General features: G+C 45.8%; 1 protein-coding gene across 1 annotated transcript in view; it reads right to left on the minus strand.

Moving 5' to 3' along the window:
- Positions 1-24,334, minus strand: part of chd7 (chromodomain helicase DNA binding protein 7) — a 145,167-nt gene that overhangs the window by 50,733 nt on the left and 70,100 nt on the right. The window contains exons 5-15 of the mRNA XM_083653826.1: positions 18,672-18,813; positions 13,135-13,260; positions 12,923-12,988; positions 8,807-8,862; positions 7,976-8,090; positions 6,642-6,725; positions 6,355-6,492; positions 5,495-5,619; positions 5,143-5,386; positions 3,023-3,199; positions 1,143-1,286 (exon numbers count right to left, since the gene is read on the minus strand). Of these exons, the coding sequence (XP_083509952.1) occupies positions 1,143-1,286; positions 3,023-3,199; positions 5,143-5,386; positions 5,495-5,619; positions 6,355-6,492; positions 6,642-6,725; positions 7,976-8,090; positions 8,807-8,862; positions 12,923-12,988; positions 13,135-13,260; positions 18,672-18,813 (1,417 nt within the window). The remainder of the gene's footprint in view (positions 1-1,142; positions 1,287-3,022; positions 3,200-5,142; positions 5,387-5,494; positions 5,620-6,354; positions 6,493-6,641; positions 6,726-7,975; positions 8,091-8,806; positions 8,863-12,922; positions 12,989-13,134; positions 13,261-18,671; positions 18,814-24,334) is intronic.

Below are 24,334 nucleotides of genomic sequence, written 5' to 3' on the forward strand. Positions count from 1 at the left end.
CCCCGTTGTACCGTATTTGTACCGAACCGTGACCCCAAAACCGAGGTACGTACCGAACCGTGACTTTTGTGTACAGTGACACACCTAATACACAAATCCCATGGAACTAAACCAACACCATAAAGCCTATGAAAGCTTATATCAAATGCCTAAGAGAGTGCAAAAAAATAAAAATAAACACCGTATTAATTTTGTCAGTACCACCAAACAGCTAGTTTGTGCGATAGATGAAAACAGAGCTCCATGATGTGCTCAGTGTTGTTTTGGTCTTTTCATCATGGCTTCCCCTCTTCCTGTAACTAACAGCTGAGAAGATGAGAATCTGGGTTGGAGCATCAACTCTGATAGAAGGCTTAGGAGCCAAGACAACTGAACAGATAAGTAAGAAAGAGATTCTGACACATGTCCACCTAAAAAAGCAATGTGCTGTAAAAAAGCTATCACAAGGTGTTGGCTCCAGAGAAGCCCTCCTACTGCTGGTCTTTTCGTAGGAATCGTCAACCATATACATCTTATGGAAAAGATGACATTCACTCTCCGCCTCCAGAAAGACAAGGGGGAAAACCTCTGGATAAAGTGGGACTGTTACCTGCAGGAATCTGAGACAGGCTAGGGTTCTTTATTTTCTATTTTTATTTTTATTTGTATCTCTCTCTGTGTCCTCTCGCTTCCATCCAACATTCTTTCCTCTCTCTTCCATACTTGAAATAACAAAGTTACTAATATAAGAAGATCTGCACCTGGAATACCTCTCTCTCTAACAAGACCTCATGTTCGCTGCCCCATTTGTACTTGCATTATTGTTTTGTTTCTATTTGTGTATACCTGTCTGTCTTTGGCTATTTTGGAAAATTGACAAAATAAAGAGTAAAAAAAAAAAAAATTGCAATGTGCATCGCTCACTGTTGGGCTGTTTGTGGGGGCTGCCTGATGTCCACATTTTGCAAAAGAAAAAAGGACAGAAAGGCGTCACACACACACAAGTGTCTGATAAGGGATATGGAGCCGCTTAGTGCCTGATAAAAGATGCATTTACCTCGGCCCGGTTCTGCCCTGAGGTCTTCACACACTGACATCCAAAGTGTTTTTGTACCTCAACCCTCCCTTTCCCACTTCCTCAATGCCTGGAGTTGCATAGTTACCTGCTCTTCAGTCTTCAGGTCTCCAAACTCGATCATGAAGGTCTGCTCAGAGGGGAAGCGCTCCGGCTCCAGGAAGTTGAGCAGGCTGAAGAGCTCCTCCACTGTGTTCTGGAGAGGAGTCCCTGTGAGCAGAACCTTGTGCTCCTGGAGGAGAGAGAGGGGTGGTCAGAGAGAGGAGAGAGAGACAGGGTCAGAGAGAGAGAGGAGGGGGGAGAGGAGAGATGGTCAGAGAGAGAGAGAGAGAGAGAGAGACAAGGTCAGAGAGAGAGAGGAGGGGGGAGAGGAGAGATGGTCAGAGAGAGGAGAGAGAGAGAGAGACAAGGTCAGAGAGAGAGAGGAGGGGGGAGAGGAGAGATGGTCAGAGAGAGGAGAGGAGAGAGAGAGACAGGGTCAGAGAGAGAGAGAGGAGGGGGGAGAGGAGAGATGGTCAGAGAGAGAGAGAGAGAGGAGGGGGGAGAGGAGAGATGGTCAGAGAGAGTGAGAGAGAGAGGAGGGGGGAGAGGAGAGATGGTCAGAGTGAGAGAGAGAGGAGGGGGGAGAGGAGAGATGGTCAGAGTTTGATACTGGAGGAAGAGGGGAGAAAGGAGTATCTGTCTACAGGACCTCTGTAGGTTGAGGGGAGGTGATAATATGAAAGGGCACTACACTCAAAATGAGCTTAAAGGAACACTCCGCCCATTTTCAACCAGCTTTGTATCATTAGAACATCAGTAGTATATCAGAAAACTGTAAACGGTTTTGAAGTCTGTCATTTAATTTGACAGTTATTGAGTGTTAAAGTGTGGACCAGTGACATCACTGGTCCACACTAACTCAAATGAATAACTCATTAACTCAAATCAACTCTCAATAACTGTCAAACTATTCATCATTCATCTAGTTTGACAGTTATTGAGAGTTGATTTGAGTTAATGAGTTATTCATTTGAGTTAGTGTGGACCAGTGATGTCACTGGTCCACACTTTAACACTCAATAACTGTCAAATTAAATGACAGACTTCAAAACCGTTTACAGTTTTCTGATATACTACTGATGTTCTAATGATACAAAGCTGGTTGAAAATGGGCGGAGTGTTCCTTTAAGTGGTTTAATTTTAAACATTTAACATTGTTTCGGGCTGTGCTGAAACCCCTGTAATAGGCTGGGAAACCGTGCTGAGAGATCCTACCTGACACTGTCATGTAAACTGGGCAGAAATTACTTCATATTCAGCAAGTAAGGGTAAAAAAAACAAACAGGCCTAAAACATGGCTGACCAATTTGGGGCCCCGCGGGCCAAACTTGCCCCTGGCTCCGTTTGTTTAAAACTTTTGGCCCTCCATGGTTTTGAAGGGGGGGGGGGGAAGGGGGGGGGGGGGGAATATATATACCGGTATATATATATATACTGTCGTTTATTACTGTCTTTCAGAGGCTGTGGCGGGCAAATTTTTAAAGCTAGCTTGACGATACTTTTACCACATGAAACTAGAAGATCTACTTTAGATTTAGAATGTAAATTGTGTATAAAATAATATAATTTAATTTCACATAACATCAACATTTATTTTTGCCGCCCCACGACCATCCATCCTGATTAATATTGGCGATTCATAGGAACTAATTTGAGCACCTCTAGCCTAAACTATTCAGCACAGCTCTATGAAGGAATACTGTGTCGAGCTGTGATGTTCAAACTTTCTCTAGCGAAGATGTCCCTCTCCTCGCAATAAAAACCTAATTTCGCAAGTTTTTTTTAATGGTCTTATTGATCCCATTTTTAAGACTACTGGCTGCCATGGATACTGGTACATTTTAATGAACTAACTGAACAGCACTGTGATTGATCGTCACTGTCGACAGTCTCTGTTCGACTCCATTATTCCTCTGGCCGTCTCACCATGTCCATCATCTTCAGTCCCTCCAGCAGTTTGCAGTTCCTGTTCTTGAGGCGGTGGGCCTCGTCGATCACCACGCAGCGCCACGCGATGCTGCGCAGCTCGGGACAGTCGGTCAGGATCATCTCGAAGGTCGTTATCAACGCGTGGAAACGATAGGCTCCCTTTATTACCTTACCCTGGGAGGAGGGAGGGAGGGAGGGGGGAGGGAGGGGGAGGGAGGGAGGGGGGAGGGAGAGATGGGAAGAGACAGAGGGACAAAGACAAAGACAGTCAATGAGAATAGTGTCAGATGTCCTGATCACTGGCTCCTGTATGATCTTAACCTGTGGGTCAGGGAGAGAGATCGAGAGAGAAACGGTTTTCACTTTTACATCAAACTATTGAAAGGCATTCAGCGTGGGGGCAAAGCAGCTCCATTGATTAGTGAGGAAAAGCCAAGTCTATATAATAAAAGAGTTTTTAAAAGTCACTTAAGTTACAGGGCAGCAGCATGATGCACTCTCACCATCTGAAGTAAAGCGTTCACTTCGGCAGTTGGTTCTTTTTAGTACAAAATGTTCTGCGTTGACGAGTTCAAATGCACTAAATCAGTAGAGCGAGAGTTGAGGTTCAGCACAAGAACTGGGTCTCTGGGTCTCAGGCCAAAGAGTCAGATTAGGAGGCCAGGTGTCGTCATCTTTTGTTTAACACATCATCACCACCACCACCACCACCACCACCACCACCACCACCACTGTATCTTTCACCAACAAAACCTTTCCAGCTCTGGCAAGCTTCAAACATTCTAGGGATATTCAAAACTCTTTTTAATCAAGTGTCCCATCTACGGTAGTTGTTCTCCGTCTCCACTGTGTGTGGTGAAGCAGGCTAAGTGGAGGAACAGAACAGAACATCCCTCCACGGCGACCCTGAGGATTACCTGGGCCTGGATTAAGAACAGACAACGAGCTACTCCAGCTTATTTTCCCTGCGCGCCTCGCTGTGAGTCGCTGGTTTCCGGTGGCTAGCTTACCACCAGGACACGCTGGTGGCATTCTGCAGTAAGAGCTTACGGTGTATGGCTTACACCTTTAAACAGCTTATGCAAGCAGACGAGCAATGCCCAGCCCCCCGCCACGGATCTGAGCATCTCTCCCGTGGCCAAGGAGGGGTTCACATGCCGACCACTAGGTGGTGTGCACGCAGCAACCTCTGGACTTTTAAGCGGTGCAGCCACTTCTATAAGTGACTTTGTGTGTTAAAAGCACGGGACGTGCACGAGGTGTGTGTGGACGAGATTTAGCCTAGGCCACTTGGCCACTCCCCCCAGCAGAGTCACAGGCGGAGAGAGAGAGCGTCTCTCATCTCGAGATCGATAGCAGTTCGGAGTCGGTAAAACACGCAGGCAAGCGCACGAAGGAACACGCGAAACACGCACAGTTTAAGAAACGTCTGGAAATGAATGGAGAATTCATTTCCTCATTGGTGAGACTTTGGCCCGCTATGGAGAGAGCGGATCGAAACACACACACACACACACACACACACACACACACACACGTGCACACAGTGGCAGAGAGAGGGGAGAAGGGGGTGGAGGAGCTGCAAACCTGCACCGTTTACTTCAACACACCACACAAAATAGATTTGTCACTGAACTGCTGGTGTGAGGGCATGGCCTCCTTTTTCCTTTTGCCACCAGGCTCCTCTAAACCTGAATCTGGTGCGACAGCAACTAGATGTTTTAGAGCCATTTATCAGTCATGTAACAGTTGACACCTGTCGGGGGGGGGGGGGACTAGTTGCGGCGTGCAATGAAATTATTATTTTTTCATCATTTTGGAAATAAATTGTGTAATCCCAAATCTTTCCAAGTACCACAATCACTGTTCTAGAACATCCCCAGTAAAATGAGAAACCGTTTAATTTCAATGGAATTCAACGCACTACAAATTATTACAATTAGTGCGTCAAAATACTAGGTTCACTCTCACCACTATTATTCTCCTTACCTAAATTCTAGACGGTTGACCAAAATTCAGTACTAAATCAGCAACAACTCAAAGCCATACGGCTCCCCGGGGACAGAATCTGATGAAATGGGAGTCCACGGGGTGTTGCGTGCGTTATGAGCGCCTACCTGTGCGTCTCTGTAGTACATCTCGTAGGCCTGGATGGTCTTGCGGCTGGCTTGGCTGCCGTGGTAGACCACGGCGTTGAGCTCGGTCCAGGTCCTGAACTCCCGCTCCCAGTTGGGGATGGTGGAGAGCGGGGCGATGACCAGGAACGGCCCCTCCAGGCCCTTCAAGAACATCTCGTAGAGTAACGTTATGGACTGGATGGTCTTCCCCAGGCCCATCTCGTCCGCCAAGATACAGTTACGTCTGCGGGGGGGACAGAGGACTGGGTCAGGGACTCGTCGTAAATGCTAATCACAACAATGCTAATGTTAACGCTAACGCTAATAATAGTGAATAGTAAAGCGGACATACGTGTTGTACCAGTTGAAGGTTAGCCAGTTCACACCTTCCAGCTGGTATTCCCTGAGCTCGTTGCCGTTCCTGTAATCCCTGGAGCTTTCTGTCAACTTCTGCCAATCGGCTGCAGGAGGTCGCTCCTACACACACACACACACACACATTAACACTCCATGACTGTATGCATTTGTTCAGTATTTATTTACATCGTTAACGTTACGATTTCACCAGGCTTTTTAAGGACTCGCAGACACACACAGACTCGACCAAACAAACAGAAATCGTCCAATGTGGTGACCACGACAATGCTCGTCACTTCTCTAATATCCCTCTACAACACCGATGCCATCAGCCGGAACTTACAACTTACAAAATATTGCCTGTGTATGTATGATAGTCTATTTCTAACATTGTCTTTAAGGAGAGAGAGAGAGAGAGAGAGAGAGAGAGAGAGAGAGGAGTGAAGGAGTGAGAGACCACAGCCAGTCAGCTGCTTCTGTTCAGCATTAAACACACTGTTAGTGGTTTGGCCTGGCCACAGGAGCAGGGCGTGTGTGTGTGTGTGTGTGTGTGCGTGCGTGTGCGTGTGTGTGTGTGTGTGCGTGTGCGTGTGAGTGTGTGTAAGACCACAGGAACGTGGCCCCGTGGAGAGCAGTTAAGGGAGCTGTAAATCTGGAGGAGGAAGGAGCAGGCGGCAAGCCAACACACACACACACACACACACTTCCAAAGCGTTTGGTGGGAGATTGAGGAGACAGATAGCGCCCTATGAGTGTCCACGGACGCAAACACACGGTCATAGAGTTAACTTGATGTACCACATGTTTTCTCACACACACACACACACACACGCGCGTATGCACGAGCCTACTTACCACTCTCTTAGTGTTGGGTGTGTGTTCCGCGATGTGTTCATATTCCTCTATTTTCAACTGGTCAATGTCGGCCTTCAGCTCCCAGGTAGAGTCTTCATAAGCCAGGCTGCACCATTTGACTAGATACAAGGTCACCGTCTGTACGCACACACACACACACACACACACACACACACACACACACACACACACACACACACACACACAAGGAGGGGTGATGAGATGTGTGTGTGTGGGGGGGGGGGGGCTCAAAAAACATTAAAGAGGACAGAGAGAGATGAAAGTACCTCTCCGTTTTCATCTGTGCTTTCTGAAATGTCCAGGACTCTGTCCACCTCTACGTAGTCCGGGTTAAAAGGCTCGTCGTCCATCTGGAGGGAGAGAGAGAAGAGTTGTTTGTAAGGATGTGTAGTTAGGGCATAGGGAAGAAGAGTTGTTTGTAAGGATGTGTAGTTAGGGCATAGGGAAGAAGAGTTGTTTGTAAGGATGTGTAGTTAGGGCATAGGGAAGAAGAGTTGTTTGTAAGGATGTGTAGTTAGGGCATAGGGAAGAAGAGTTGTTTGTAAGGATGTGTAGTTAGGGCATAGGGAAGAAGAGTTGTTTGTAAGGATGTGTAGTTAGGGCATAGGGAAGAAGAGTCATTTGTATGGATGTGTAGTTAGGGCATAGGGAAGAAGAGTTGTTTGTAAGGATGTGTAGTTAGGGCATAGGGAAGAAGAGTTGATTGTAAGGATGTGTAGTTAGGGCATAGGGAAGAAGAGTTGTTTGTAAGGATGTGTATTTAGGGCATAGGGAAGAGTTTGTAAGGATGTGTAGTTAGGGCATAGGGAAGAAGAGTTGTTTGTAAGGATGTGTGGTTAGGGCATAGGGAAGAAGAGTTGTTTGTAAGGATGTGTAGTTAGGGCATAGGGAAGAAGAGTTGATTGTAAGGATGTGTAGTTAGGGCATAGGGAAGAAGAGTTGTTTGTAAGGATGTGTAGTTAGGGCATAGGGAAGAGTTTGTAAGGATGTGTAGTTAGGGCATAGGGAAGAAGAGTTGTTTGTAAGGATGTGTGGTTAGGGCATAGGGAAGAAGAGTTGTTTGTAAGGATGTGTGGTTAGGGCATAGGGAAGAAGAGTTGTTTGTAAGGATGTGTAGTTAGGGCATAGGGAAGAAGAGTTGTTTGTAAGGATGTGTGGTTAGGGCATAGGGAAGAAGAGTTGTTTGTAAGGATGTGTAGTTAGGGCATAGGGAAGAAGAGTCATTTGTATGGATGTGTAGTTAGGGCATAGGGAAGAAAAGTTGATTGTAAGGATGCGTAGTTAAGGGCATAAGGAAGGGTTAGACTTTGTGCGTTTTCAAATTGTCTCTGGCACATATCACCAGCCCGGGTCGTGTGGGAGTGTCGGTACTAAAATGGTGAAATACAAATATATCAAAAACCGGCACAACATATCAGTATCAGAAGACCCACCGTCAAATACTTATGGTATCATTGATCAATCCTACATGGATTGTCTATGAGAAGACCGTACACTGAACCGATTGCATGAGCTAAGCTCGGTGCTGAGGTGGGTGAGTTGTCGTCTAAGGTCAGCAGCAGGGCCAGGGGCTAATGTCAGGGTAGGACTGAGGTCTTACCTCGGTAATAAAGCTGTTCAGGAGCTGCTTGGCCTTGAACCTCTTGATCTTCTGATGGATCCTCTTGTCCTTCTCCAGCTCCTCCAGGTCTGCCCAGCGACAGTGGAGGTACGAGCTGCACAGACACAAAACACTTTTAAACCTCATTCCTCTCGTTGCAGATGTCAAAGCGAGCGAGTGCAGTGGGTTTTCTGTTATGGTTCAAAAGCCTTCTTCAAGCTGAAAGACTGCCAACATGTGGGTCCTGAGGGGGGGGGGCTGTGGTCTGGAGATGTGCATGGATTTCTAGAGGAAATGGAAAATTAGCCAGTCCACAGTCAAAGTGACGGACAGTGGCCCAGTCGGTCATACAGCAGCGCTGCTTCCATTAGATGACACAGCGCGTTAAGCCAGACGGCACGCTGGTCTGTAGCCTGGAGACATCGGCTCAGCTGTGTCTGTGTGTGTGTTGGACACACACATTGACACAACGCTGAGCGACTGTGTCGGGGTATCTGTAGGCTTCAGAAAGACAGATTTAGACTTTTGAATGCTACCTGGACTTGAATTTAACGCCGTCATAACCAGCCTATTTCTGATCGTAAAAAGTTGCAGATAGTTATGAGACTATATAGGGGCAGTTTCAGAAAGATTAGTCTTGTTGAGCTAGGATGTACATTATAGTATTATAATTAATTAAGCAATAACTGGATTAACCAATTAAGCAATAACTGGATTTATGATATATATATTTTTTTATACAGGACCCTTGGATGTCCTAGTGTGCAAGAAAAGGCCTGACAAAGGCAGGAACCAATGGGGGTAGAGAGAAAAGGTGGGTGTGCTACTCACAAGCTCTTGAACTTGACATAGAACTCCTCCAGCTCCACCTCGTCTCCAGACTCCAGCTGAAAGCAGAGAGGCCAGTCAGTAACAGTCACAGTGGCTTGACATTGTGTTACGTGTGGATGTTTGTGTGATGTCAATAACAGTCACTTGACGTTGTGTTACGTGTGGATGTTTGTGTGATGTCAATAACAGTCACTTGACGTTGTGTTACATGTGGATGTTTGTGTGATGTCAGTAACAGTCCCAGGGGCTTGACGTTGTGTTACGTGTGGATGTTTGTGTGATGTCAGTAACAGTCCCAGGGGCTTGACGTTGTGTTACGTGTGGATGTTTGTGTGATGTCAATAACAGTCACTTGACGTTGTGTTACATGTGGATGTTTGTGTGATGTCAGTAACAGTCACAGCGGCTTGACGTTATGTTACGTGTGGATGTTTGTGTGATGTCAGTAACAGTCACAGCAGCTTGACGTTGTGTTACGTGTGGATGTTTGTGTGATGTCAGTAACAGTCCCAGGGGCTTGACGTTGTGTTACGTGTGGATGTTTGTGTGATGTTTCACTGCTGAACTCTGCTCTGCTCGGCACTGAGAGGTAAATATTGCATCATTCACATCTTGTCAACCTGTGAGCTTTGTTGTAATCATGTAAGGTGTGGCACGTCCAATCAGCACACAGAGCAGTTTGGATGTTTTATACAGGGTTCCCCACACATCGTCCAATCAGCACACAGAGCAGTTTGGATGTTTTATACAGGGTTCCCCACACATCGTCCAATCAGCACACAGAGCAGTTTGGATGTTTTATACAGGGTTCCCCACACATCGTCCAATCAGCACACAGAGCAGCTTGGATGTTTTATACAGGGTTCCCCACACATCGTCCAATCGGCACACAGAGCAGCTTGGATGTTTTATACAGGGTTCCCCACACATTTTCATAGTTGAAACTTCAAAACTTTTCCATGACTTTTCAAGGATCCATAATCAGCTGTAATGTGAGGTGGTGACTGAGTCAATACCAGAAAGTATTCCTGCACAATCATCATCAACGATGAATATATATGGAAAATACATTTGCTGTTGCATGTTCTCCACGGAAGATTAATGTAACGATACATTTCATTACACACAACAGAATTCAATGACTTTTCCAAAGCTTTCAATGAGCTGACTAACTCCATGACTTTTCCAGCTTGGAAAAGGAAAATGTGAAGCTCCATGATGTTTCATTAAAGCGATACAGCAATAGAGTATTTCATGCAGTACCAGTACCAGTACCCTTAAAGTGATACTGATACTGCAACACCAGTACCAATATCCATATGCTTACGGTGATACTGACACCAACACAATGGAGTAGAGAGTTCGATACATTTTGATGGCATGCTGAACTGTCAGCTCTGTCACACTGCGCTCGACTTCACCACCACAGACTGTTAAGCATGTGTTGTAGCTGCTGCGGTAGCGGGCCAATCGCACGTCGCCTTCAATCGAAGAACGCTTGCGGCGATTGGCTGCGAGCAAAACCATACAAATAGTCGTTTTTTTTTCTAGATCTGTGTACAAAAGGAATACACAGGTATGTTTTGAGTGGAGAAGCTCCTACTTGGTAGTACTGCGTTATTACGGTCGATAGCGATAACCAGCCCCATTAGTAACTCTAATCATGATAAAAGGGGAAATCCCTCAACGGCACCTTGCTTTAAGTGCAACCATCCTCTACCATTCACTATGACTACTGTAACACACACACACACACACACACACACACACACCGCTCTTACTACTGTAACGCCATGAGTCATCAATCACACATGCACACACACACACACCCTGCCTAAGGAAACGCAAGCTTGGCGTCTGGCGTAGCGAGTGTGGTTTTGGCAGCGCGCCAAGCCCGGGGTCAACTCTCTGTGAATGGGACTGTGTGTGTGTGTGTGTGTGTAGGTGGGGGGTAACCCATTGGCAGCTGGCTAGCAAAAGAAAGTTGGCTGGCAACTCTGTGTGTGTGTGTGTGTGTGTGTGTGTGCGTGTGTGCGCGTGCGTGCGTGTGTGTGTGTGTGCGTGTGCGTGTTGGCTCCGGGATGAGCTTGCTTTAGAACGAGCCATCTAAACAAAGCCTGGAAGACACACACAACACAAACACACCATCGCTCGCTCGGGGTGTGTGAGGGTGTGCGTTTGTCTGTGTGCACACACACCGAAACACAAGAACTCTAGTCTCCGCTTACCAAATGGATATTCGTTGTTCAAGCTGTGTGTGTGTGCGCGTGTGTGTGTGTGTGTGTGTGTGTGTGTGTGTGTGTGTGTGTGTGTGTGTGTGTATAATCTGCTTAGAGCCGGCTGTGGAGCGGCTAATCAGATGACGTAAACCATGACTCCGGCCAGTGTGTTTCTGTGCGTGTTTTTGTGTGCGTCTCCAGTGTGTTTCTGTGTGTGTTTTTGTGTGCGTCTCCAGTGTGTTTCAGTGCGTGTTTCTGTGCGTGTTTTTGTGTGCGTCTCCAGTGTGATTCTGTGCGTGTTTTTGTGTGCGTCTCCAGTGTGTTTCTGTGCGTGTTTTTGTGTGCGTCTCCAGTGTGATTCTGTGTGTGTTTCTGTGTGTCTCCAGTGTGTCTCTGTGTGTGTTTCTGTGTATCTCCAGTGTGTCTCTGTGTGTGTTTCTGTGTGTCTCCAGTGTGATTCTGTGCATGTTTTTGTGTGCGTCTCCAGTGTGATTCTGTGCATGTTTTTGTGTGCGTCTCCAGTGTGTTTCTGTGTGTGTTTCTGTGTGTCTCTGTGTGTGTTTCTGTGTGTCTCCAGTGTGATTCTGTGCATGTTTTTGTGTGCGTCTCCAGTGTGTCTCTGTGTGTGTTTCTGTGTGTCTCCAGTGTGATTCTGTGCATGTTTTTGTGTGCGTCTCCAGTGTGTTTCTGTGCATGTTTTTGTGTGCGTCTCCAGTGTGATTCTGTGCATGTTTTTGTGTGCGTCTCCAGTGTGTCTCTGTGTGTGTTTCTGTGTGTCTCCAGTGTGATTCTGTGCATGTTTTTGTGTGCGTCTCCAGTGTGTTTCTGTGCATGTTTTTGTGTGCGTCTCCAGTGTGTCTCTGTGCATGTTTTTGTGTGCGTCTCCAGTGTGATTCTGTGCATGTTTTTGTGTGTCTCCAGTGTGATTCTGTGCATGTTTTTGTGTGCGTCTCCAGTGTGATTCTGTGCATGTTTTTGTGTGCGTCTCCAGTGTGTCTCTGTGTGTGTTTCTGTGTGTCTCCAGTGTGATTCTGTGCATGTTTTTGTGTGCGTCTCCAGTGTGATTCTGTGCATGTTTTTGTGTGCGTCTCCAGTGTGTCTCTGTGCATGTTTTTGTGTGCGTCTCCAGTGTGATTCTGTGCATGTTTTTGTGTGTCTCCAGTGTGATTCTGTGCATGTTTTTGTGTGCGTCTCCAGTGTGATTCTGTGCATGTTTTTGTGTGCGTCTCCAGTGTGTCTCTGTGTGTGTTTCTGTGTGTCTCCAGTGTGATTCTGTGCATGTTTTTGTGTGCGTCTCCAGTGTGATTCTGTGCATGTTTTTGTGTGCGTCTCCAGTGTGTCTCTGTGTGTGTTTCTGTGTGTCTCCAGTGTGATTCTGTGCATGTTTTTGTGTGCGTCTCCAGTGTGTTTCTGTGTGTGTTTCTGTGTGTCTCTGTGTGTGTTTCTGTGTGTCTCCAGTGTGATTCTGTGCATGTTTTTGTGTGCGTCTCCAGTGTGTTTCTGTGTGTGTTTTTGTGTGCGTCTCCAGTGTGTTTCTGTGTGTGTTTTTGTGTGCGTCTCCAGTGTGTTTCTGTGTGTGTTTCTGTGTGCGTCTCCAGTGTTTCTGTGCATATTTTTGTGTGTCTCCAGTGTGATTCTGTGCATGTTTCTGTGCATGTTTTTGTGTGTGTCTCCAGTGTGATTCTGTGCGTGTTTTTGTGTGCGTCTCCAGTGTGTTTCTGTGTGTGTTTCTGTGTGCGTCTCCAGTGTGATTCTGTGCGTGTTTTTCTGTGTGTCTCCAGTGTGTTTCTGTGTGTCTCCAGTGTGTTTCTGTGCGTGTCTCTAGTGTGTTTCTGTGCGTGTTTTTGTGTGCGTCTCCAGTGTGTTTCTGTGCGTGTTTTTTGCGTGTGTCTCTCACCCGTTTCTTGGTGATGCGTGTGCCCATGATCTTCTCCACCACGGGGCCCTCAGTCTCGGCCACATCCTGGGGAACACAGAAGAAAACCTGTTGGAGCTCCATCCGGTCTGCACCGACTATGAATGGGACGGTATTATGGGATGGTCGGCCTGGTCAAGGCCAGAAGGAACCCACGATGAGAAAGGTACAGAGACACCAAGCCTTCCAGGTACCTGTTGATGCGATGAGGACGGGGACTTGGGCACCGGCGAGTCGTCCCCACTGTTGTCGTCAGATATCCTGAACTCCAGGTCCTCCGTGTACCGCTTCCTCTTCACCTGCCGGCTGGACCGACGCTTCTGGTGGGAGGGAGGGAGAGAGTGAGGGAGAGAGTAAGGGAGAGAGTAAGGGAGAGAGTGAGGGAGAGAGGGAGGGAGAGAGTAAGGGAGAGAGTAAGGGAGAGAGTGAGGGAGAGAGGGAGGGAGAGAGAGAGGGAGGGAGAGAGTGAGGGAGAGAGTGAGGGAGAGAGGGAGGGAGAGAGGGAGGGAGAGAGTGAGGGAGAGTGAGGGAGAGGGAGAGGTGTCAACATCTCATTCACATCCATCTCATCGAGCTGTTTTTTTAGTTACCGCTGCTCTTTTTTTTTTTAATACTCAGCAAAGACATTCTTACAAAAAAAAGAAAGGGCATCTTTCTGCCTCGTCTTCCTATACTGAGTGAGGGGGGTTGTTCTCTTTACAGAAGACACACTTCCTTCAGGAAGCAGCTAGCTGACGCACAACACAGCCTGTATTTAAGCTTCCTTCAGGAAGCAGCTAGCTGACACACAACACAGCCTGTATTTAAGCTTCCTTCAAGAAGCAGCTAGCTGACGCACAACACAGCCTGTATTTAAGCTTCCTTCAGGAAGCAGCTAGCTGACACACAACACAGCCTGTATTTAAGCTTCCTTCAAGAAGCAGCTAGCTGACGCACAACACAGCCTGTATTTAAGCTTCCTTCAGGAAGCAGCTAGCTGACACACAACACAGCCTGTATTTAAGCTTCCTTCAAGAAGCAGCTAGCTGACGCACAACACAGCCTGTATTTAAGCTTCCTTCAAGAAGCAGCTAGCTGACGCGCACACAGCCTGTATTTAAGCTTCCTTCAGGAAGCAGCTAGCTGACGTGCACACAGCCTGTATTTAAGCTTCCTTCAAGAAGCAGCTAGCTGACGCACAACACAGCCTGTATTTAAGCTTCCTTCAAGAAGCAGCTAGCTGACGCACAACACAGCCTGTATTTAAGCTTCCTTCAAGAAGTAGCTAGCTGACGCACAACACAGCCTGTATTTAAGCTTCCTTCAGGAAGCAGCTAGCTGACACACAACACAGCCTGTATTTAAGCTTCCTTCAGGAAGCAGCTAGCTGACGCACAACACAGCCTGTATTTAAGCTTCCTTCAGGAAGCAGCTAGCTGACACACAACACAGCCTGTATTTAAGCTTCCTTCAAGAAGCAGCTAGCTGATGCACAACACAGCCTGTATTTAAGCTTCCTTCAGGAAGCAGCTAGCTGACACACAACACAGCCTGTATTTAAGCTTCCTTCAAGAAGCAGCTAGCTGACGCACAACACAGCCTGTATTTAAGCTTCCTTCAAGAAGCAGCTAGCTGACGCGCACACAGCCTGTATTTAAGCTTCCTTCAAGAAGCAGCTAGCTGACGCACAACACAGCCTGTATTTAAGCTTCCTTCAAGAAGCAGCTAGCTGACGCACAACACAGCCTGTATTTAAGCTTCCTTCAAGAAGCAGCTAGCTGACGCGCACACAGCCTGTATTTAAGCTTCCTTCAGGAAGCAGCTAGCTGACGTGCACACAGCCTGTATTTAAGCTTCCTTCAAGAAGCAGCTAGCTGACGCACAACACAGCCTGTATTTAAGCTTCCTTCAAGAAGCAGCTAGCTGACGCACAACACAGCCTGTATTTAAGCTTCCTTCAAGAAGTAGCTAGCTGACGCACAACACAGCCTGTATTTAAGCTTCCTTCAAGAAGCAGATAGCTGACACACAACACAGCCTGTATTTAAGCTTCCTTCAAGAAGCAGCTAGCTGACGTGCACACAGCCTGTATTTAAGCTTCCTTCAGGAAGCAGCTAGCTGACGCACAACACAGCCTGTATTTAAGCTTCCTTCAAGAAGCAGCTAGGTGACGCACACACAGCCTGTATTTAAGCTTCCTTCAGGAAGCAGTTAGCTGACGTGCACACAGCCTGTATTTAAGCCTCCTTCAGGAAGCAGCTAGCTGACGCACAACACAGCCTGTATTTAAGCTTCCTTCAAGAAGCAGCTAGCTGACACACAACACAGCCTGTATTTAAGCTTCCTTCAAGAAGCAGCTAGCTGACGCACAACACAGCCTGTATTTAAGCTTCCTTCAGGAAGCAGCTAGCTGACGCACAACACAGCCTGTATTTAAGCTTCCTTCAGGAAGCAGCTAGCTGACAGCCTGTATTTAAGCTTCCTTCAGGAAGCAGCTAGCTGACACACAACACAGCCTGTATTTAAGCTTCCTTCAAGAAGCAGCTAGCTGACGCACAACACAGCCTGTATTTAAGCTTCCTTCAGGAAGCAGCTAGCTGACGCACAACACAGCCTGTATTTAAGCTTCCTTCAGGAAGCAGCTAGCTGACGCACAACACAGCCTGTATTTAAGCTTCCTTCAAGAAGCAGCTAGCTGACGCACAACACAGCCTGTATTTAAGCTTCCTTCAGGAAGCAGCTAGCTGACGCACAACACAGCCTGTATTTAAGCTTCCTTCAGGAAGCAGCTAGCTGACGCGCAACACAGCCTGTATTTAAGCTTCCTTCAAGAAGCAGCTAGCTGACGCACAACACAGCCTGTATTTAAGCTTCCTTCAAGAAGCAGCTAGCGGACGCGCACACAGCCTGTATTTAAGCTTCCTTCAGGAAGCAGCTAGCTGACGCGCACACAGCCTGTATTTAAGCTTCCTTCAGGAAGCAGCTAGCTGACGCGCACACAGCCTGTATTTAAGTTTCCTTCAGGAAGCAGCTAGCTGACAGCCTGTATTTAAGCTTCCTTCAGGAAGCAGCTAGCTGACGCGCAACACAGCCTGTATTTAAGCTTCCTTCAGGAAGCAGCTAGCTGACACGCAACACAGCCTGTATTTAAGTTTCCTTCAGGAAGCAGCTAGCTGACAGCCTGTATTTAAGCTTCCTTCAGGAAGCAGCTAGCTGACGCGCACACAGCCTGTATTTAAGCTTCCTTCAGGAAGCAGCTAGCTGACGTGCACACAGCCTGTATTTAAGCTTCCTTCAGGAAGCAGCTAGCTGACACGCACACAGCCTGTATTTAAGCTTCCTTCAGGAAGCAGCTAGCTGACGCGCACACAGCCTGTATTTAAGCTTCCTTCAGGAAGCAGCTAGGTGACACGCACACAGCCTGTATTTAAGCTGCCAAGCAACAATACCAGAGGCTGCAATCATTCCATTACAGTGTGAGAGCCAGCCAGGAAAGTGGACGTCTACTACCATGCCAAGCAGGAAATGACCAGCAACAAAATGTTTAACCCCCTTTTCATTATTGGTCTGTTCCTTACTCTACACCGCATTATCAACACCAATGGGTGTTGTTGTTGTTCCTGTTCATTTCTTCTCTTCCCCCTGTATCTGAACTCCCATTGGCAGTGGCCAGTGTCTCTCTCACATTTCAGTCTGGTACAGCTTCACACTAGTCGAGCCAGACTAGAACACTCGACCCAACAAAAAACATGTCAATCAAACAAGCAAACCAACAGTGAGTCAGCAGTCTTCAGCCTGCCCCCCCCCCGGTGAGAAATTATAAGTTGTTGTAATACCTCTTCCCATGCCTAGAGGGCGCTATCTGCAGTAAGCTGCTCTCTACATAGGACTTCCTGTGAAATGTCATATAGAGGTCTGAATGGTGTGATTCTGGGTCAAGTCAAGTCAAGTCAAATTTTATTTATATAGCACCTTTCATACACAAAGGCAATTCAAGGTGCTTTACAAAAAAAATAATCGAAAAAACAAGCAGCAAAGCAATGCACATATAAAAAACACATAAAAAACACAGCCGACAGTTTTAGTTAAAATATATACTCAAATTAACAAACATGAAACATTATTTCTGTTTTAAATAAGTTACAAGGCACTCTTCAGTATTATTATTACATGTACAGTCCATTTGTTGGAAATGTACAGGATTTTTTTTTTTTAAATTACAGGCCGAGAGAGGCAGTAGTTTAGTAGCAGTTAAAAGCAAGAGTAAACATAAAGGTCTTTAGCTTGGATTTAAAAATAGGCAGAGTAGGGGCAGATCTAATGTGTTCAGGGAGTTTGTTCCAGTTATGGGAGGCATAGTGGGAGAACGCGGCTTCACCATGTTTTGATTTGGTCCTTGGGACAATTAGTAGACCAGTGCCTGAAGATCTCAGGGATCTGGATGGTTCATAGTGTAGAAGCATTTCAGAGATGTAGTGTGGGCCTGACCCGTTGAGAGATTTGTAAACTATTAGCAGAATTTTAAAGTCTATTCTAAGATTTACTGGCAGCCAATGCAGGGATTTGAGAACTGGTGTAATGTGTTCAGCTTTCTTGGTTCTTGTTAGAACTCTAGCAGCCGCATTCTGAATGAGCTGAAGTTGTTTAACAGCTTTTTTGGGAAGACCATTGAAAAGACTGTTGCAGTAGTCTAGCCTGCTAGAAATGAAAGCATGAATTAGTTTTTCAAGATCTTGTTTGGACATATAGCCTCTAATCCTTGCTATATTTTTTAGATGATAGAAGGCAGATTTTCTTATAAGCTTGATGTGAGAGTTGAAATTTAGATCAGAGTCAATAATAATGCCAAGATTTTTTACCTGGTCCTTTGGCTTCAGAGATAGGGATTCGAGGTGAGCAGTAACTTTGAGCCTATCTTCTTTTTTGCCGAAGACAATTATCTCTGTTTTGTCTTTATTAAGTTGGAGAAAATTCTGGCACATCCAATCATTAATTTGCGCAAGGCACTGACACAGTGACTCTATGGGGGCATAGTCATCCGATGAGAGGGCTATGTAGAGTTGGGTGTCATCTGCATAGCTATGATAAGCTATTTTGTTTTTTTGCATAATCAGTCAGTCATTAGGAACAAGAGGTGGCTGTCCAGAGGGTCCTGTAGACTTTGCTTTTGTAAAATAAATAATTGTATACTTTTTAAATTCTAGTTTATTGGTCTTTATTAAAGCCCCAATCAGTAACTTTTTCACCTTAATATAACAGCTGTTTAGTCTCTTACTCATTAGAACTGAACACTGAAGCAACAGTCGGCACACAGGATTCATTAGATGTTAACACTGAAGCCACAGTCAGCCCACAGGATTCATACAGCAGCTAACAAGTAGCTTCAGAAGTTGTGTGATGAGGAGGTGGAGGCGGGGCCTGTCTGTGCTTGGTCTGTCAACAGGACTGGTTTACAACACAAACAGTGGCTCAGTGCCATGTACCTGTACATGGTGGTGACATTGAGGGCTACACAGTTGTTTTTAAGCCTTGTGCTATTCAGATTGTACTTCCTGGAACTCTTATTTCGCTGCTAAGCAACATTGGCGCCGGGACTCGACACGGTCTCTGGAGTTGTGTTGCCTGGAAGCATTTAGCTCATTGGCTGCCTGGTCGTTGGAACGAGGAGCGGGAGCTACTGGATGACTTCATGCCAGGAGAGGGGTTCAGGAGTTGTTGTTTTTTTGCGTGTGTGCGCGCGCGTGTTGCGTACCTGCACGCCATCGTCATCGTCCTCTTCGGGAGGCGAGGGGGGCGGAGACTTCACCTCCACATCGTCACTGATTGGCAGCTCTGTCTTCTTCTTGGAATCCTTCTTAGCGCTAGCCCCGCCCTCGGACTCCGCCTTCTTACTGCTGTGGGGAGGGAGAGGGAGAGAGAGAGAGAGAGAGAGAGAGAGAGAGAGAGAGAGCGAGAGTGAGACTTGATGCTCTCTAAAGAAACAAATGGCTTAAAAACAACAGAGGAACATTCCTGAAAGTGGAGAATACACAGCCAGCCAGCCTTCCAGCCATTTGTGTGTGTGTGTGTGTGTGTGTGTGTGTGTGTGTGTGTGTGTCCCAGGGCGGTCGCCATGTTTGATTTACCCATTTAGAAATCATTAGTCTGCCTCAGGCTCTGGCACACAGGGGGTTAATATGATGAAAGACTAAGAGGGGGCGGAGGGAGAGAGAGATATGGTGAGATACAGGCCCCGAGTGGAAGGTGGGGGGGGGAGGTGGCATAGAGAGAGAGAGACCGAGAGAGAGAGCAAGGCCCCAGAGAGAGAGAGAGAGAGAGAGAGAGAGAGAGAGAGAGAAGACGGGGAGGGGTTGAGAGGCCCCTCGGCTCTGTCTAATCTCTGGCATGGAGAGAGAGAGAGAGAGAGAGAGAGAGGGGAGCAGGCTCTATGCATGTGTGTTGACACCAGAGGAAAGCCTGACGACACACAGCCCCGCCCCCCCCTCTCAATATTCAATAACTTTATTGAGATGTTCACCAGAACCAATATTGGCAAGGCCATTCAAACCACAATGAAACTATAAATAATTTGATCTGAAAGCATTAATAGTACATAAGCCCCAGTATCTAATGTAAAATGCTTTTCTCTCGCCGCGTAGCTCTCCCCTGGGTTGATGCCTGAGTCTCTCGCCCTCTCTCTCCTCCTCTGCCTAGGTCTCTCTCCCTCTCGCTCTCTTCCTAGCCTGTGTCTCTCTCCCCTGCTCTGTGCCTGCCTGCCTATCCCCCTCTCCCTCCGCCCCATCTCTCTCTCTCTCTCTCCTGCTCTGTCTCTACGTCTCTCGCCCCCCTCTCTCTCCCTGGGGCCCTTCTCCTTTCATCCTCACGCCAAGAGCAATCACCATCTCCGTGGTAACGGCTGGTCATGTGACCTGCACCTGTTCCTCTGGCTGGTCGCCACACGCTGGAGCCATCTGGCCACACACACACACACACACACACACACACACACACACACACACACACACGTCTCCACTTGGCTGCCTTCTCCCCTGTCTCCCTCTCTCTTCTGTCTCTAACCTCTCCTCTCTTTCCACTCGCTCCATCTCTGCAGCGTCTTCTCCCTCACCTCCTCGACTCTCTCTCTCTGCTCTCTCTGCTCTTCTCTCTCGCTCGCCCTCCCCTCTTTTCAAGCTTGGGCTTGGGCAGTAGGGGTGGGAATCGCTGAGTAGCTCACGATACGATATCGTCACGATACTTGGCCCTCGATAACGATATATCACGATACTGCGATACTGCGATACTGCGATATATTGGAAGACGATACATCACGATACCTGTGTAACAAGTGAAAAAAATACCTCTGAAGGCAAAAAATCATGTATTATGCATTTATTAGCAGAATTGACATGAACTCTCTGAGTTCACTCACTCACTCATACCATTTTCGATACCAAGGAGGAAAAGTTACACATTAAGTCTTTTTATTATTACTATTAAAACAAGAAAACCTATATAACCTACCTACCTACCTATATAATTTCTAAAAGTAGATATTAATGATCAAACATTTCCATTCATGTAGCCTACAGTAGTTATGTTTTTGTTTCAACTACAAACATAAATAAAGTCAACTTGAAACTATGTTTCAACTACCACACACAGCATAATATTTTAGCCTGTTTATTAAAAAAAAAAAAAAAAAAAAAAAAAAAAAAAAAAAAATTAATAAACATATCGATACTTGGCGCCAGTGTATCGATAACGTATCGCGGGTGGAAATATCGCGATAACGTGGGTATCGATATTTTGTCCCACCCCTATTGGGCAGATGGCCCCCGGAAGTGATACTGAAAGCTGTAGTTCCTCAAATGGCCACTTGAGGCTGGCTCCAAAAGCGAGTCACATCCCCATAGATCCCCATGTTAAAATGTCCGTCTTTACAACAGGATTAAACACGTTTACAGCCTGGTTCAAGACACAGTTTGGGTCTATATAGCTCATTTCACCTTTCATAACAACTGTACAGGGGGTGAATTCTCTTATATAACTCACCCGTTTAGAGTCAAATAGATGATAGAAAAGACTTTTTTGGGGCGTGATTGACAGGTCGCCTGTCCAGTGATCACGCAGCTTTGCCGATCATCACGGACCAATAGTGTGTATGCATGCACACACAAGTGATTTGCACACTTGCTAACGTTGTATAGCATGTTACTAGTGGTGAAGAGTTTCATGTAAACATTAGCATTTGTTGCTTTGCTAAATAGCCTGCAGGCTAGTTAGCTAGCTAACAGTTTGTTCAGGTTAACTGAGCTGACTCTCCTCAAGCCAATTACATACATGATGTATACTGTTTTGAAGTAGAGACTATTCTCTTTCTAACGTCCATTTGCTCCATGTATTGTAATGTACCAACTAATGACAATCACACAACACATGGAAGTAACAGTACTAGACCCTTGTGGAAATAATTTTTACAGACAAACATTTCTGTGCTATTATTCAACAAATCCGCTCCCATCGCAATTTATCAAATAATTTATGTATTTCCAAGCATAAAAAATTATGTCGACTTCAAGCAACCTTCAAAACGTTTGTGGTATTGATCTGATGGCTGGAAGCAGAACTAAGTTCAAGCACCAGGTTTGAATGGGGCCTGAGGCCTGCTGGCTAGCTAACCTTACTGCTAAGGTTTTGGACAAGTGCTAAGAATGGATATAATTTCTTCTTAAAAAATAATAATCTTCTAGCATCATAGGAGGAGGCGGCTTGACTGGCCTCGCCGAGGGAACACCAGGCTCGTCTAATTGATGCCCGTTTCACTCTATTTGGTTCACATCAACAGTAAAACATTGTTTTCAGATGGCCGTTTTTGCCTCGAGCTGCGCTAAAAAATATAGGCTAACTAGCCTAGCCACACTTTTTACTAGGGGGGGAATTGATACAGCATAGTATCGCGATATTTTGTGTCCAATATATCGTATCGAATGCCAAGTATCGTGATATTTTGTGATACAAAATGTCAAGTCCAGCAACATTTATGATAGGTTTTTATGACAGTGTTGGTCACTCGGTCTGCTTGATAATTCCATTCCCAACAACAAAGTTTTTTTCTTTTGCAGACATCATTTGCAGTTGAAAAATGTAATAAATCACAATCGCAATACTCAATATGTCGCAATACTAGCACATCGCAATACTATCGTATCGTGACTTAAGTATCGTGATAATATCGTATCGTGGGGCATCTGGTGATTCCCACCTCTACTTTTTACCGACTTTAAAGCCGTTAGAACTGTGGAGAACCCTGCCTCTTTGGAATGGTGTGAGAGGTGTGTGTGTGTGCGCGTGTGTGTGTGTGTGTGTGTGTGTGTGTGTGTGTGTGTGCGCAAGTTTGGGCGGTAGGGCACCGTGTGTGTGTGTCTTGTCTCCTTTCCCACACTCACTTGTTCTAAACGGCTCTTATTCAATGATTTTGTCGTTTTGGCTTATATCCCTACATTGCAAATGTGAATAATATTTTCATAATATTATACTGATGAAAAAACTTGGTACAGTAGCACAACCCTAGCATTGACGAAATTGGAATTGGATCAAAATTTGCATTAAGCCTTTCTTCCTCTTTTTTTTTTTTTTTTTTTTTAAATTTTCTCTTAGAACATAAAAAACAAGCTCAGACACGAAAAGATTATATTATAATATATTATCGACATATATAATATATTATGGACATTATTACAAGGTGGTGCTACCAGCCAGGTGAGGTGCTTATGTGTTTGTAAGAGATGCTGTGCATGGGATCCCACGCAAGGGGTCCATGACAGATCAGCTGGGCGAGTTTCTAATTTGATCAATGATAATTCACATTCAAACCCTTGGAGGTAAACCCAGGTACTGTAAGGTGGGATACATGGCATGACCTGTAGGTTTGGCACCTTATAGCCACGACATCCTGGGAAAGCTCGTCTCCTCTGAGTAAAGGCTTAAAGATGGATGCGCCGCTGTGGACAAAAGGCGGCAAAATGCCATCAAAACGCATCAAAACGGACAAATCTGCATAAAGCGAGTCCAGTCCAGGTGTACACGCGCTCTCCCTCTCTTAACGTCTCCCATTCACTCTGCGCTGTATCCTCTTGGGCTTACAGCCTGGCATTCACACATGCCGGCCAGCTGTGGAGCGCTGCACACGTGTGTGTGTGTGTGTGTGTGTGTGTGTGCGCACGCACACACACGTGTGTGTGTGTGTGTGGGAGAGAGAGAGAGAGAGAGAGATGAGTCAAGATGCTCCTCTCAGAAGGGGGATGGGGGGGGAGTTTGAAGGGAGGAGGCAATGGAGGAAAGACAAGAGGCAGAAGAGTGGGATGAAAGATGTGGCGAGGAAGAGGAGAGGAGAGGAAGAGGAACGGAGTGTTTCGGACACCTGCTGCCATGATGAGTCATACAACCCTGACCCACACCACCGGCTAAAGGCTACACACACACACACACACACACAGATCCGGCTGTGTGTGTTTAAAAAGCACACACATACACACACGTCTACACGGGCACACGCACAAGGCAAGGTAGAGCTGCATGCATGTCTGACTTATTGCATGTGTGCAGCAAACAAATAACCACACACACACACACACACGCAAGGGTGTGGCTGCTGAGAGCTGGGATATTTATAGATGTGCTTCCTCAGAGAGAGAGAGAGAGAGAGAGAGAGAGAGAGAGAGAGAGAGAGAGAGAGAGAGAGAGAGAGAGAGAGAGAGAGAGAGAGAGAGAGCAAGGTCAAAGGAGAGGAGTGAGCTGACTGGACAAGTAAACCACCTGATCCATCCCTCAATCTCTCACTCACTCACACACTCTCACACACACACACACTAGGGCTGTCAATCTCCCTCTATAATCAAATTCGAATTTCAGTGCTTTATACATTTTAATATTCGAATTATATTCGAATATTTTAATTAATTTTTAATTGAATTTAAAAAAAAATCTTTTTTTTTTTTTTTTGTCTGAGTGAATTGTTGTCTTCTCTTATGTTGTGTTCTGATTCTAAATATAGCTGAATCTTTGGGTTTGACCAAGTAAAACTTTTTCTAAGCATTTTACCAAATGTAGATGGAAAAGTGAATGGTGGATGAATATTCAAAATAATATTAGGCTTATCACAAATAGTCCAGCAATGATGTTTATTTAAGAAAACATGTTCCTTGTACATACATTCATTGCATTAGAAAATAGGTCAGATAACCAGAGCTTAGTTAATATTCATCAGTGATGTATTGGTGCTGTCTGAAATGCTAAAATAAAATAATTGATAATAAAAAAAGACACAGCCTTTGTTTGAGCTCCTTATCAATAAACAACTAAGTAAACTTTGCCAAAACAACAATGAGCCATGAACAACAAAAAAATCAGTCACGTATTGCACTTAAGAGCTATAGG

The sequence above is a fragment of the Poromitra crassiceps genome (assembly GCF_964638095.1).
Source record: "Poromitra crassiceps genome assembly, chromosome: 17".
In the NCBI taxonomy this organism is placed as follows: Eukaryota; Metazoa; Chordata; class Actinopteri; order Beryciformes; family Melamphaidae; genus Poromitra; species Poromitra crassiceps.